This window comes from Tenrec ecaudatus, chromosome 8 (genome assembly GCF_050624435.1).
Source record: "Tenrec ecaudatus isolate mTenEca1 chromosome 8, mTenEca1.hap1, whole genome shotgun sequence".
Lineage (NCBI taxonomy): Eukaryota > Metazoa > Chordata > Mammalia > Afrosoricida > Tenrecidae > Tenrec > Tenrec ecaudatus.
Genome location: NC_134537.1, coordinates 46,144,111 through 46,159,111, shown reverse-complemented (window position 1 = coordinate 46,159,111; position 15,001 = coordinate 46,144,111). Strand labels below are relative to the sequence as shown.

General features: G+C 42.1%; 1 protein-coding gene and 1 pseudogene across 2 annotated transcripts in view; one reads left to right on the top strand and one right to left on the bottom strand.

The window, feature by feature from the left end:
- Positions 1-7,034, bottom strand: part of POLQ (DNA polymerase theta) — a 118,200-nt gene extending 111,166 nt beyond the window's left edge. The window contains exons 1-2 of one of the 2 annotated variants that reach the window (XM_075556349.1): positions 6,758-7,034; positions 5,506-5,685 (exon numbers count right to left, since the gene is read on the bottom strand). In XM_075556349.1, coding sequence (XP_075412464.1) covers positions 5,506-5,685; positions 6,758-6,923 — 346 coding nt within the window. In that variant the 5' untranslated portion in view covers positions 6,924-7,034. The remainder of the gene's footprint in view (positions 1-5,505; positions 5,686-6,757) is intronic. The other variant, XM_075556350.1, reaches the window with a different exon arrangement.
- LOC142454297 (microtubule-associated protein RP/EB family member 1 pseudogene) lies at positions 365-1,229 on the top strand (annotated as a pseudogene).
- Positions 7,035-15,001: the final 7,967 nt, after the last annotated feature.

Sequence of the window (15,001 nt, the reverse complement as noted above, 5' to 3'; positions counted from 1 at the left end):
CCACTGCGGACAGAGAAGAAAATGTTTAATGTATTGTGATGGAAGCAAAGATAAAGGCTGGAGGAATTGTTAGGAGGCTCATGGAAAGGGGACAGAACTGACAGGAAGAGAGTGTATATGAATGACAGAAGAATCCAGATGTCCAAAGGCCTGAGGGAAAGTTGGACATGCTCAAATGAATATAAGTATATTAGTCAACTAGAAACATAAAATACAAGTCAGGGAGTAAAAAACAAAAGAAGAACAAAAGGACAGACGGAAGGTTTTATAACCTAACCATGTGTTAGTCTGGGTTGACTAGAGAAACAAATTCAGACACTCATGTGTATAAGAGTTTTATGGGAACTGGAGCCGGATACGGCACTGGACGAGGTTCAGTTGAGAGCCGACGATGGCAGTGAATGTCTACTCGACGTCAGTCACCAGCGATAACCTGAGTCGACATGACATGCTGGCTTGGATCAATGACTCCCTGCAGTTGAATCTGACAAAGATCGAACAGTTGTGCTCAGGGGCTGCTTATTGCCAATTTATGGACATGCTGTTTCCTGGCTCCATTGCCTTGAAGAAAGTGAAATTCCAGGCTAAGCTAGAACACGAATACATTCAGAACTTCAAAATACTACAGGCAGGTTTTAAGAGGATGGGTGTTGACAAAATCATTCCCGTGGACAAATTAGTAAAAGGGAAGTTTCAGGACAACTTTGAATTTGTTCCGGGGTTCAAGAAGTTTTTTGATGCAAACTACGATGGCAAAGACTATGACCCTGTAGCTGCCAGACAAGGCCAGGAAACGGCGTTGGCCCCTTCGCTTGTTGCTCCAGCTCTGAATAAATGAACAAACGTCGGAGCACTAGCAGTGCAGCCCCACAGAGGCCCACTGCAACCCAGAGAACTGCTGCGCCTGCTAAACCCGGCCCGGGTATGGCGAGGAAGAACCCGGGTGTGGGCAACGGGGATGACGAGGCAGCCGAATTGATGCAGCAGGTCAACGAGCGGAAGCTCACTGTTGAAGATCTGGAGGAGAGAGATTTCTACTTTGGGAGGCTGAGGAACATTGAGTTGGTCTGCCAGGAGAACGAGGGGGAAAACAACCCCGTGCTGCAGAGGATTGTGGACATACGCCACAGATGAAGGCTTTGTGATACCAGATGAAGGGGGCCCGCAGGAGGAGCAAGAAGAGTATTAACAGCCTGGACCAGCAGAGCACCAGCCCAGTTCTTCACTCCAAATCACGTGCTTCACTGTAAAATACTCCCTTTTGTGATTCTTAGAGGACTCGACTCACTGGTATCCTTTCATAAGCAAAAAGTACCTCCTCTTAAAGTGCACTTTGCAGAAGTCTCACTCCATTTTCCATTCGTTTGAGTTAGGAGCTTTCTACCTTATAGCAGAGCAGTCTTAACATTGAGTTGGCTCACCCAGAGAGCAAAGAGGTTCACCCTAGGGTTCACTGTGCGCTTGCTGGAGAAGGTGTCAGTGGAGAAATACAAAGACTGAATTGAATTTTAAGCTAATGTGAAATCTTGGCAGAGAACATTTAATAAATAAACAATGCCTTAAAAAAGTTTTATATAAAGAGTAATTGTATATTAAGAAAACACCCCAGCCCAGTTCAGATCGAGTCCATAAGTCCAATATTATACAGCTGTCCGATACTAGTGCATGAATTCTTCTAGACTCATGCAGCACATGCAATGATATCGAAAGCAAGATCACAGGCCAGTGGGTGAAAAGTCTTGTGAAAGAATTTCAGCACTGGCGTGGGTCTCCACAAGACTCCTCCAGCTCCAGGGCTCTGGCTCCATCAATGTAGCTCCATGGGGCTTGTCAAAAGAAATGTGAAGCAGAGCTATAGCTGGCCTCCAGGGAATTATTTATCTCCGTGACTCCAAATTAGGTCATCAAGCTGCGACCTGATTGACAGACTAGACTCTACCCCTCTCAAGTCGACAGATTATGTAATTGCCACAAACCATGTAAACAATTTAGCCTTCATCCTGAGAGCATTAAAACTAATGAATTTTGTGAGGAGGAATGACAAGATAGTACTTTTCCTTTATAAAAAAGAAAATGCTTTGAAAATGATGATGGGAGACAGCGTCTGAGGTCTTAAAGGCTTGAAGGTAAACAAGCGGCCATCTAGTTCAGAAGCAACAAAGCCCACATGGAAGAACACACCAGCCTGTGTGATCACAAAGTGCGGAAGGGATCAGTTATCAGGCATCAAAGAACAAAAAATCATATCATTGTGTGCTCACCTCCATGATACGATTGCTGAAGACAAATGGGTGCATAAGCAAATGTGAAGAAAGCTGATGGTGCCCGGCTATCAAAAGATATAGCGCCTGGGGTCTTAAAGACTTGAAGGTAAACAAGCGGCCAACTAGCTGACAAGCAACAAAGCCCACATGGAAGAAGCACACTAGCCTGTGCGATCACGAGGTGTTGAAGGGATCAGGCATCATCAGAACAAAAAATCATTATCATTGTGAATGAGAAGGGGAGTGCGGAGTGGAGACCCAAAGCCCATTTGTAGGCCACTGGACATCCCCTTACAGAAGGGCCTCAGGGAGGAGACAAGCCAGTCAGGGTGCGATGTAGCAATGATAAAACATACAACTTTCCTCTAGTTCCTAAATGCTTCCCACCCCCCACCCACCTCACTATCATGATCCCAATTCTACCTTGCAAGTCTAGCTAGACCATAGGATGTACACTAGTAGATAGGAACTGGAAATACAAGGAATCCAGGTCAGATGATCCCTTAAGGACCAGTGATGTGAGTGGCGATACTGGGAGCATAGAGGGAGAGAGTTGAAAAGGGGGAACCGATTCCAAGGATCTACAATGTGACCTCCTCCCTGGAGGATGAACAGAAAAGTGGGTGAAGGGAGATTTCAGACAGGGCAAGGTATGATAAAATAATTTATAAATTATCAAGGGTTCATGAGGGAGGGGGAGCATGGAAGGAGGGGAAAAATGAGGAGCTAATGCCAGGGGCTTAAGTGGAGAGCAAATGTTTTGAGAATGATGAGGGCAATGAATGTACAAATGTGCTTTTCACAACTGATGTATGGATGAATGATGATAAGAGTTGTATGAGCCCCTAACAGAACGATTAAAAAAGAAAGAAAATGATAATGGCGGGCCAGAGTGGGCAGCCAGCCAGACGAAGCAAGAAAAAAAAAATGATGATGGCAGCTATGCGCAAATATGATTGACACGATGGATGGATTGTGGTGAGAGATATAAGAGCCCCCAATAAAAGTATTTCATTTAAAAAAGTATATCTTAAGATAAAAAAAAATCACTGGCTGCAGGAGCATGGAAGGACTAGAGGAAAATGATGAAATAGTTGCCAGGCTATTACGTAATTACTAGGAGACGGCAGTGAACTGAACCAAGGTAATGGACCTGAAAAAAGACAGTAGTCATAATCAAAGGCAAGGTGAAGTTTCTAAAAATAGTTCAACACAGCCAATCCAGTCCTAGGTTTTCTAGCTCCCCAAAACATGTATACAGATACTCGCAGCTCCATAAATAAATATTTCATGACACCATTATTAAAGAAGAAAGAAAAATGGTTTTCCCAACAAAGGAAAAGACTTTGCGGAGGATGGCAAGGCCAGGGGCGGGTGGGGAAGGAGAAAGCGGAGCGGGCAGGGAGACTCTTTATCTATCAGACCTAAGCACTCGTCCGTCCAAGTGGTTATGAAAGAAGCAACGTAACATTGAAGCTGATTTTTAAATTCTTGTGTGACACACAAGCTAGCTTTAAAAAATAAAGACACATTTTATGATTTCATTTATTTATATAACTTCCTTATTCTCAGAATAGGCAAAGTACATCTTACTCAACGGTTAGATTCTGGACTCAGTGTACCAAGCACAAGTTAAAAATTGTGGATGTCTAAGTTTCTGCTGAAAGTGGCTATCAATCCTCTGTAAATTACATGTGATTTTGTGGATACAACCCTGTACTAACAGTTCCTCGCTTTATTATATACAAAGCATAATGGTCACACACTGAAAAGCAACTAAAATTAAGTGGTAGACTCATATCTCCCATCATGCAATCACTCTGTTACAGCTTGAATTGTTCCCAAAGTATATAACCCTAACCCATAATCAAACCCACTCCTAGTCAATTCCCATTTATAGATTCTCTACATTGGGTTTCCAGCACAGCTGGAAAACAACCTTGCAGTTACGAGTCCAATGCTTGCCCAACAGAGCCGCCAAGACTTGTTCCCAACCCCTATGTTGTTGTTAGGTGACACAAAGTCAGTTCTAATCCCACAGCAACCTATGTGCAATAGAAGGAAACACCAGCTGCTCCTCTGACAGCTCCACAATTATGTTTGAGCTCACTGTTGCAGTCATTGTGTCAATCCATCTTATCAAGAGCCTTCTTCTTTTTCACTGCCCCTATACTTTACCGAGCATGATGGCTGTCTTTCTCCAGAGCTTGGTCTCTCCTGACAACATGTCCAAAGCATTGAGATATAGCTGCATCATCCTTGCTTGTAAGGAGCAATCTGACTGTACGTCCAAGACACATTTCTTTGTTCTTTTGACAGTCCATGACACTTTCAATATTCTTCACCAGTACCATAATTCGAATGCATCAATTCTTTCATCTTCTTTAGTCAATACCCAACTTTCACATGCATCTGAGGCAACTGAAAATACCATGTCTTGGGTCATGTGGACCTTAGTCCTCAAAGTAACATTTTTGTTTTTCACTATTTTAAAGAGATCTTGTGCAGATTTATCCAATGCCATGCGACCTTTGGTCTCTTGACTGCTGCTTCCATGAACATTGGTTGTAGCTCCAAGGAAGATGAAAATCTTGACAAGTTCAATCTTTTCTCCATTTATCATGCTGCTATAATCCCATTCCCAAATAGAATAATATCTGTGGTTATAATCCCATTTGGAATGGGCTAATGAGGTAATAATATTAGTGTGCATGTTGGGGGAGAGGGAGTTGGTTCGTTTTTTTAAATTAAAAAAAAAATATTATACAGCAGATATATGCCAAGGCCCATGATAGCTTGATGGATCCAAAAACAGAAGTTGAAAAGAGACAGTCATTCTCCCCGTGCGGAGAGTATTCTCATGAACTGGTGCCCGGAATTGAAACTCTGAGCCTCCTAAGTTTCAAGGAAATGCATTCCTGTTCATTAATGGCACTACTTACAGTATTTCTTCCGAGCTGCACCCAGTAACTGAAACATTCTGAAACATGCATTTCTTGAGCAGAATGGCAAACTGAATTGTCCATTTCTAGTGAGTTTTTTTTGATCCCCCACCCGGACCCTGTGCTAGTCACATTATTGGAATTAAGTTAAATGTGCATATAATTATTTTCAAATACATTTTCAAATTTTATCCAGTATGGAGTCATAAACCTTTAAAAAATTCAGTGTTCTCAATAGTACCTTTTATATTTCAAATGTCCTAAAATAGTGAAATAGTGAAGTGCACAAATCTGAATACCTGAATAGACTAAATTCTTCCCTTCCAGAACCTGTCCAAGCAAAAGACACTCTGCTTGCCATTCAAACATCTTTTTTACACCAAAACTGTGATATTTCTCCAGCACTGCTTGAGGAAGTCCCCAATTTGCCAATAGTAGCTTGTCTATCTGGTCCTCAGGAAGTGTCTGTTTGCATGACTCTTTCAGGAAAAAAGAAAACAGTGATTAATTGTTTGTAAAAGTCAAACAGAACTGTACTGGGCTTCCTATGTTGGAATGAGGCTATTTAAACACATCTTGAATTTGAAGAGCTTATCAGAAACTAACAATAGGAACTGTTTGATTATTGTTGTTAAGTGTCCTTAATTGGGTCCAACTCATGGTGATCCCGGGAACAGCAGATCAAACCCAATGACTGGCTCTGCACCACTGGCGAAGCACATGTGCTTGCATGTTCCTTCCAACCTGCGGGGCTCAAGTTCAAGCACAGTATGGACAGTACTCTAGACAATTGTTAAATTCCAATCAACTCCAAAATGACAGCCAAGAAATCGATTGTAGCTCAAAGCGAACCTTTAGAACTCAGTAGACCTGCCCCTTTCAGTTTCCCAGACTGTAATTGTGTACTGGAGTAGAGACCCATTACACCAGGACTGCTAATTGTTTAACTAAACGTAACAAAAGCAGTTTCTTAGAAACCCCAAACAAGCCAATTATAGGAGTATTAAAATAATCAAGGGCAAGAAGGAATGAATTGCAAACCTTATAGAGTTAAGTTAGGGGAGTTTCTATGGAATGTTTAATCCTTTGCTGACACACAACCCAAAGGTAATGAATGGGGCCAACAATTCTAGGAAAGCATTAGTGGAAAGACATCTAATCTAAGGCAGCATCACCAATGCCTTCCATTGGGCTACAAACAGGTAATGCCTGGCTCCAAACTCCAAAATCCGGAACAAGGAAATATCCCTGAGAAGGACTAGAGACTGCAATGAGAACGTCTGGAACGTGCCGAACTCTGAAGTTGTTCGTGTGACAGTCGAAAGCCTCTGATGCCATTCGCAGGGCACTACTGGCGGTCACTGAGCAAGGGCAGAAAGCTGGTCTGCATCCAGAGTGACCTGCTGCTCCAGGCCAGTCACGGAGGAGCATGGAAGCAAACAGACCCTGCAGACGAGCAAACTCCACGCAACAAGTCCTCCGGGCACCTCCAGTCAAGCGGCCCAGGGGCGCTGCCCACCGCACCCCGCTGCCCCCAGGTCCCGGGAATACCTGCCGCCGCAGCCCACCGGCGGCCTGGGCCCAAGCCCAAAGGCGGGCTCAGTACGGAACCTGAGGGGAGCTGGGCGCCGTCGCCGCCATCGCCGCCGCTTCCCGAGAAGGAGTCCGAGTTGGATGCTGAACGCCGCCGTTTCCCCCTCCGGCGGGGAAGGTTCATCGTGAACCCTTCCCGGCCGTTTAGAGCCGACCACAGCCCCAGCGCCCGCCCGCTCCGGAGAAACCGGGTCTCATGGCCGCCATCCTCCCGCCGCCGTTTTCAAACTCAGGACTCGCAGCCGCCCCGGAACCATAGAGAGCAGGCTGCGGCTAGAGAGTCGCGGACGGCGGCGCGCCCTCCCGTTAGAGTTCGGGTTAGGGTAGGTGGTTGGGCGAACCATAGAGAGCAGGCTGCGGCTAGAGAGTCGCGGACGGCGGCGCGCCCTCCCGTTAGAGTTCGGGTTAGAGTACGTGCTTTGGCCTGGGGCTGGCTTAGCGCCTGGAAGTGAGTGTGTAATCCGTCTTTAGATTCACACGGCCTTGAAAGAAAGTCCTTCCCACCCTAGTCACTTCTGATCTCCTAGCAAGGTCAATGAAAGGTAGTTTTCACTCTGCCTAGTTTCTGGAACTGTATGGTTTAAATTTGGAGATTTGGTTAGAACTCTCGGTAAATAGCCGAATGTTTCTGTTGTAAGCAGGTTGCTGAATAAACCAAATGAGCAGAGACTGAGTACAGCTTAGAGAGGTTTATTGAGTTCAAACCCAGACTCAGCGCTGAGGGACCACACCAGATTCTGCCGAGTGTGGACCCCAAGCTTCGACCTGGAGCGAACTTTTATAGGCCTAACACAGACGGGTGTCTTTTTTTTTTTTTTTTAAGGCAGAACTTTGCCTTATCTTTAGCTTGCAGTTTTTCCAAAAAGCTGCTTGTGGTTTTTCTAAAAAGCTGTAGAGTACAGAAACTGAGAATTTTGCAATTAGGCTGACATTTGTGCAAACTTGGGCACATCCTGTCGTCTACTGTTCTTATTTCAAATCAGACTCAATTTAAACTTCCGTATCACAATTTCAAAGAGTTCACTTGGCACATAATTCACATATCATACAATTCGATAGTTCAAAAACATCTAGAAATGTACTATCTTTACCACAATCAATTTTAGAATATTTTCTTCATTTTTGTATCATCATTACTCACATTTCCCCCAACCTTCCCTGAGGATAATTATTTACCCAATTACTCTATAGATTTGCCTATTCTACCAATAAACCCTCAGGACCAACAATGAGAACAGGGATACCAGGAGTGGAGAGGAAGGTGCCAGGGGAGAAAGGGGAACTGATCACAATAATCTACATATAGCCCCCCTCCCTGGAGGACAGACAACAGAAAAAGGGTGAAGGGAGACATCAATCAGTGTGAGACATGAAAAAACAATAACACTTTATAAATTATCAAGGGTTTGTAAGGGAGGGAGGGCAGAGAAGGGAGGGGGGAAATGAGCTGATACCCAGGGCACAAGTAGAAAGAAAATGTTTTGAAAATGATGATGGCAACAAATGTGCTTGACACAATGGATGGGTGGATATATTATGGTAAGAGCTGTATGAGCCCCAAATAAAATGATTTTTAAAATTTAAAAATTGTGCAAAATAAAAACATTAAAAAATTTTATCTCTCCTGGATTTCATATACAGAAAACACTTTTTTTAAACTAACAAAGTAAAACATTTTAAAAAAACTTCAATCCAAAAGAAAGCAGAATTAAAACTAGAACATATTTTAAATGGATCAAAAGATAGAACAAATGATTAAGGCGCTAATTTTAAGCCGACTGTCTGCAATTGTCCACTTACCGAAGTACTCTGCGTGTTACCAAAGCTACTCAGATCCCAGGTCTGTATTCGGAAGGCATTCACCTGAGGCTTAATCAACGCTATGTTTCACTTGCACTTTTTATTTAAATGGCCATCATAGATTCCCTGTCTACTTATATGACTATTCACAACCTTCATCTATGCTCAAAGGGGATACACCAGAGCCTTACTCGTTGTGTGGACCCTGCAAATGGATTTTGGACTTCCACCATCATACATAGCCTTCTGCAAAGCAGGTGTTCACAATTTAAGCTGATACCATTCCTTATTTTGATTTTGTAATTTACAATCCTTGGATCACACAGGCTAGTAGTATATTTCATCCATGTGGACTTAGTTGATGCTTCACTTAGATGGCTGCTTGTTTGAAAACAAGCCTTTAAGAAAACAGACACTATTTCTTGGGATAGCAGGGCATCACCCAGTTTCTTCACCACACTTATCTACAGCATCTATGTTGTTGTTCGGTGTTCTCAAGTCAGCTCCAACCCATAGCGACACTATGCACAACAGAGAGGGGCGGTGAAAAAGAGGAAGGCCGTCAATGAAGTGGATTGATATGAGCTCAGGCACAGGAATAATTGGGAGGATGGTGCAGAACCAGACAGTGTTGCCTTCTGTTGTGCATTATGGGCTGGAGCCAACTCTATGGCACTTAGCAACAACATGTAAGATGAAATCTTGCCATCCTTGCCTCTAAGAAGCGCTCTGGCCTTACTTCCAATACAGATCTGTTTGTCTTTTAAGTAGTCCATGGTACTTTCAAATATTCTTCACAGCACATTGATTCAAATGCATCGATTCTTCTTCGGTCTTCTTTATTGAATCTAACTTTCACATGCATATGATGCAGCAGAGAATACCATGGTGTGGCTCAGGAACACCGCAGTCCTCAAAATAACATCCTTGTTCTTTAATACTCTACCGAGGTGTTATATAGCATATTACCTAATGCGATATGGCTTTGGATCCCTGGATTGCCTCTTCCATGAGCATTGATTGTGGATCCAAGTAAGACAAAATCCTTGACAACTTCACTCTTTTCATTTATCATGACATCACCTACCTATTGGTCCAGTTGTGAAGATTTTGATGTTCCTTACATTGTGTTGTAATCCACACTGAAGGCTACACTCCTAGATCTTCAGCAGCAAGTGCTGCAATTCCTCCTCCTGTTCAGCGAGCAAGGTGGTATCATCTGCATTCCACAGATTGTTCATAAGCCTTGCTCCTGCTGCCATGTTCTTCATAGACTCTAGCTTCTCTGTGATTTGCTCAGCACACAGATTGAACAAGGATGGTGAGAGGATACAACCCTGGCGCACACCTTTCCTGATTTGAAACCACTCAGTGTGCCCTTGTTCTGGTCACACAACTGCCTCTAAATCCATGCACAATTTCCACACGAGAACAGTGAAATATTACGGAGTTTCCATTCATCTCAAGATGATCCACAGTTTATTAGGGTCCACGCAGTCACATGCTTTTGCACAGTCGATGAAACACATGTTAGCATCGTTCTGGCATTCTCTGCTTTCAGCCAAGATTCATCTGACATCAGCAATGATAGCCCTTGTTCCACATCCTCTTCTGAATCCAGCCTGAACTACTGGCAGCTCCCTGGCCGTGTACTGCTGAAATTTTGTTGGATGATCTTCGGCCACATTTTTTTACGTGCCATGTCAATATCATTCTAGAGCAGTAGTTCTCAACCTTCCTAATGCCATGACACTTTAATACAGTTCCTCATGTTGTGGTGACCCCCAACCATAAGATTGTTTTCGTGGTGTGATGTCTCAGATCCTAAGACCATTGGAAATATGTGTTTTCTTAAGCAACCCCTGTTAAAGAGTTGTTCGACCCCCAAGGGTGTCATGACCCCAAAGTTGAGAACCTAGAGAACCTATAGAGAACCTATAGAATCTTTCAATAGTTCAGTTAGTGGGGTTTCCACATCGAATCCTTCTGATGTAGCCTATGAAGGATGTTATGTACCTCGAAAGAACAGAGTCTAAAGTTCCAGTCATTTATAGCACATGGCCTGGGTCAATAAGTGCTGCATAGAACTAGGTCAAAAGTGTCCACCTAGGAACTTCAAACTAGACATATTCTTCCCTGGGGTTCTATGCAGAAAATAAGTAGGACTTGAAGCACTTTCTGATGAAAATCAAAAACTATAATTTCTGGTATGGATAGCAATGAAATGTAAAGAAAACAGAAACTATCACAATAGACAATATGGTAAATAGACAAAAGATTCCTGTTGTCAAGCATTTCATTTGATTTGAAGCCACTATCAACACTCATGGAAACAGCAGTCGAGAAATCAAAGGACATATTGCATTGGGCCAATCTACTGTAAAAGACCTCTTAAAGAGGAAGGATTTCACTTTGAGGATTAAAGTCAGGGTGTTTTCACTGACCTCAAATCCATGTGAAAGCTGGACACTGAATAAGGCAAAGAGATTAGAATTGTAATACCTATTTGGGGGCCAGGATTTAATCCATAACAATAATCTATATTGGAAATCCAGATTTACTACTAGAACATAGCTCATCCCTATCAAGGTAGGAAGCTAGAGTAGGGTCTGTTTCCTGGCACTCTTTCTATTTCAGTCATATACACAATGAGGAATGTGAGATAGGGAGTGTGATAGTTGCATAATTTTGTGCCAACTTGAAGATATGAAGGGCAGAGTCTAGCCTCTCAGTCAGGTCACAGCCTGATGGTACCTCCTTGTGGGTGTGGCCTTCTCAAAAAGAGGGGCCTGGAAAACCCCCACCTCTTCACGTTCCAGTTGACAAGCCATGTTGAGATCTACCCAAGCCCTTTTATGTGGCCACCACTATTGGATCCACACAACTCTGCACCCACCAGCCTGTGATCTTCATGCATTCTGCATCATTGCATGTGGCTTCATGACTCCAAAGAGGAATTTATGGACTAGTATCGGACTTATGAAATCGATCAGAACTGGGCTGGAATGTTTCCTTGATATATACATACATATATATATATATACATATATATATGTATATATATATATATGTGGCTGTAGTTGTCATTAGCTGATATCAAGTCAGTTCTGATTGATAGAGACAGACCTCTGATAAAGCAGAACAAAACGTTGCTCCGTCCTGTGCCATCTTCACAATTGTTCTTCTGTGTGAGCCCAGCAAAGCAGCCACTATGTCAATCCACCCTGTCGAAGATCTTCTTTCCTCCCTGCCCCAAAACTTTACCAAGCATGATGTCCTTTTCCAGGGACTAGTCTCTCCTGACAAAATGTCCAAAGTACACGGCACGAAGGCTCACCTTCCCTCTGAGGAGGTTCTGGTTGTACTTCTTCCTAAACAGCTGTGTTTGTTCTTTTGGCAGTCCATGATACATTCAATATTCATCACCAGCACCACAATTCAAATGCATTGATTCTTCTTAGATTTTCCTTATTCGATGCCAAACTTTCATAGGCACGAGGCCATTGAAAATACCATGTATTGGGTCCCCTTAGGCCTCAAAGCATTACGTTTGCTTTTCAACACTTTGAAGAAATCTTGTGCAGCAGATGTACCTAATGAAATGCATTCTTTGATCTTTTGACTACTGCTTCCACGAACATTGCTTGTGGGTCCAAGCAAGATGAGATCATTGACAACTTCAACCTTTTATTCACTTATCATGAGGATTTGGGTTTTCTTTACATTGAGTGCTTGTTGTTGTTGCTGTTGTTAGGTGCTATTTGGTTGGTCCACAGCCATAGAGACACAACAAAATGAAACACTTCATACCATCCTCACAATTGGCCCTAGGCTTGAGCCCATTGTTGCAGCCATGATATCAATCCATTTTAGTGAGGGCCTTCCTCAACATTGAGTTCTAATCCATTCTAAGACTGAAATCCTTGACTTTCATCAGTAAGTGCTTCAAGTCCTCCTCAGTTTCAGCAACAAGGTTGTGTCATCTGCTTTCACAATTTTTTATTACACTTTCCTCCAATCTTGATGCCACATCCTTCTTCACATAATTCAGATTCCTGACTATTTGCTCAGCATACAGATTGAATAAGTATGGTGAGAGTGTTGCAGGTTCAAATAAATGACAGCCATTATAATGTCTAAGTAATTTATAATAATTTATAAATAATGTCTAAATAAATTTAGAGGAATCTTTAATCAGGTATCACTGGACTGCTAGAATCTAAAAGAAATTCTTTTCAGTCCTGACAGGACATTCCTGTTCATCTTTAAAGGCAAAAAACTCATTTATCATTTGTCTAGGACTTAATCAAGTGGTGACAGAAGCAGAAAGCAAAATTAATGTTACTATTCTTTAACGTTAGTGAGCATTGCAGGGTGCAACACTGATTTTAAAAACCTGGTTAATAAAATAACAATAGTAATGTCCTTACAACATCAAATAGTAATATCCTTACAACATCAAAAGGAACAATATTATTAATTGCAATAGTCTGACCTCCAGAACATGAGAGTACATTCTAAAATCAATCACAAGTGGGACTTTCCGAGATGGGAGTGGGGTGGAGGCAGGTCATTCAGGTCAACATGATGATGTTACAGTGGCTAGTGTGAGACTGTCTCAAGAGGATACAACTCTGTCGTCCACCTTTCCTTATTTATTTTTTGTGGGGGTCAATCTCTTTTTTATCATATTATTGGGGGCTCATACAACTCATCACAATCCATCTATCCATCCTTCCATTGTGTCAAGCACATTTGTCCATTTGTTGCCATCATCATTTTCAAAACATTTTCTTTCTATTTGAGCCCTTGATATCAGCACCTTTCCTTGTTTTAAACCAAGCAGTACACCCTTGTTATGTTCACACAACTGCCCCTTAATCCATGTACAGGTTCCAAATGAGCACATGGAAGTGTTCTGGGATTTCCAGTCTTTTCTAGGCTCTGCATAGTTAATTGTAGTCTCTACAGTCAAATGCCTTTGGAGAGTCCATAAAATACAAGTAAATATTCTTCTGGTATTCTCTGCTTTGAGCCAAGATCCATCTGACATCAGCAATGATATCCTCTGTTCCACATCCTCTTCTGAATCCAGCCTGAACCTCTGGCAGCTCCCTGTCAATGTTACGGTTGCAACAGTTGTGGGATGATTTTCAACAAAATCTTACGTACATGTGATAGTAATGATATTGTTCTATACTTAGAGCCTTCTGTTGGGTCACATTTCTTTAGAATGAGCACAAACAGGGATCTCTTACTGTCAGTTGGCCAAGTAGCCGCCTTCCAAATTTCCTGGCATGGAAAAGTAAGACTTCCAGTGCTTAATCGGCTTATAGAAACTTTCATTTGGTAGCCCACCAATTCCTGGATCCTTGATTTTGGCTAATGCTTTCAGCACAGCTTGAACTTCTTCCTTCAGTACCATTTGTTCTTGCTCATATGCCACCTCCGGAAATAGTTGTATGTTGACTAATTCTTGTAGTACATTGACTGTATGTACTCTTTCCATCGTCTTTTGATGCTTCCTGAATCATTCAATGTATTGCTAATAGAATCTTTAAATATTTCACCTCAAAGCTTGGATTTTCCAAGTTATTTTAGTTTGAGATATGCTGAGTGTGTTGTTCTTTTTGTTTTGTTTTTAACTCTTAAGTTTTTTCACATTTCATTATAATACTTGACTTTGTATTCTGGAGCTGCCCTCTGAAATTTTCCGTGACCAGAAGCTCTTTGACTTCATCATTTCTTCCACGGGCCTAACCTACTCTGTGATGTTTCACAGAGATGTTTCACAGTCTCTTCTGACATCCAGGCTGAACCATTCTTCCTTTCCTGTCTTTTAATTAACCTTTTGCTTTTTTCATGAACGATGTTCTTGATGTCCTCCCACAAGCTCATCAAGTCTTCTGTCGTTAGTGTTTAATGCAACAAATCTGTTCTTGAGGTGGTCTTGAAATACAGATAGGATAAACTTCAAGCTAGTATTTTGGCTTCCGTGGACTTGTTTTAATTTTCTTCAGCATCGACCTAAACTTACATATGAGCATTTTATTGTTTATTTCATAGGTATCCCCTGCCCTGGTTTTAGCTGCTTCTCCAACATCTCTGCCCACAGATACAAATTTATTTCTGTGTTTTTCATCTGGGGAAGTCCATATATACAGTCACCTTGTGTTGTTGACAAAAGGTATTTGTGATGAAGATGTTGGCGTTGCAAAGTTCTATCATGATATCTCCATCTTAATTTTTATTACCAAGTTCATATTTTTCACTATTTTACCTTCCTCTTTGTTTCCAACTTTTGCATTCCGCTCACCCATAATTATCAACACATCTTGATTTCATGTTTGATCAATTTCAGACTGAAGACATTGGTAGAATTCTTCAGTTTCCTCATCACTA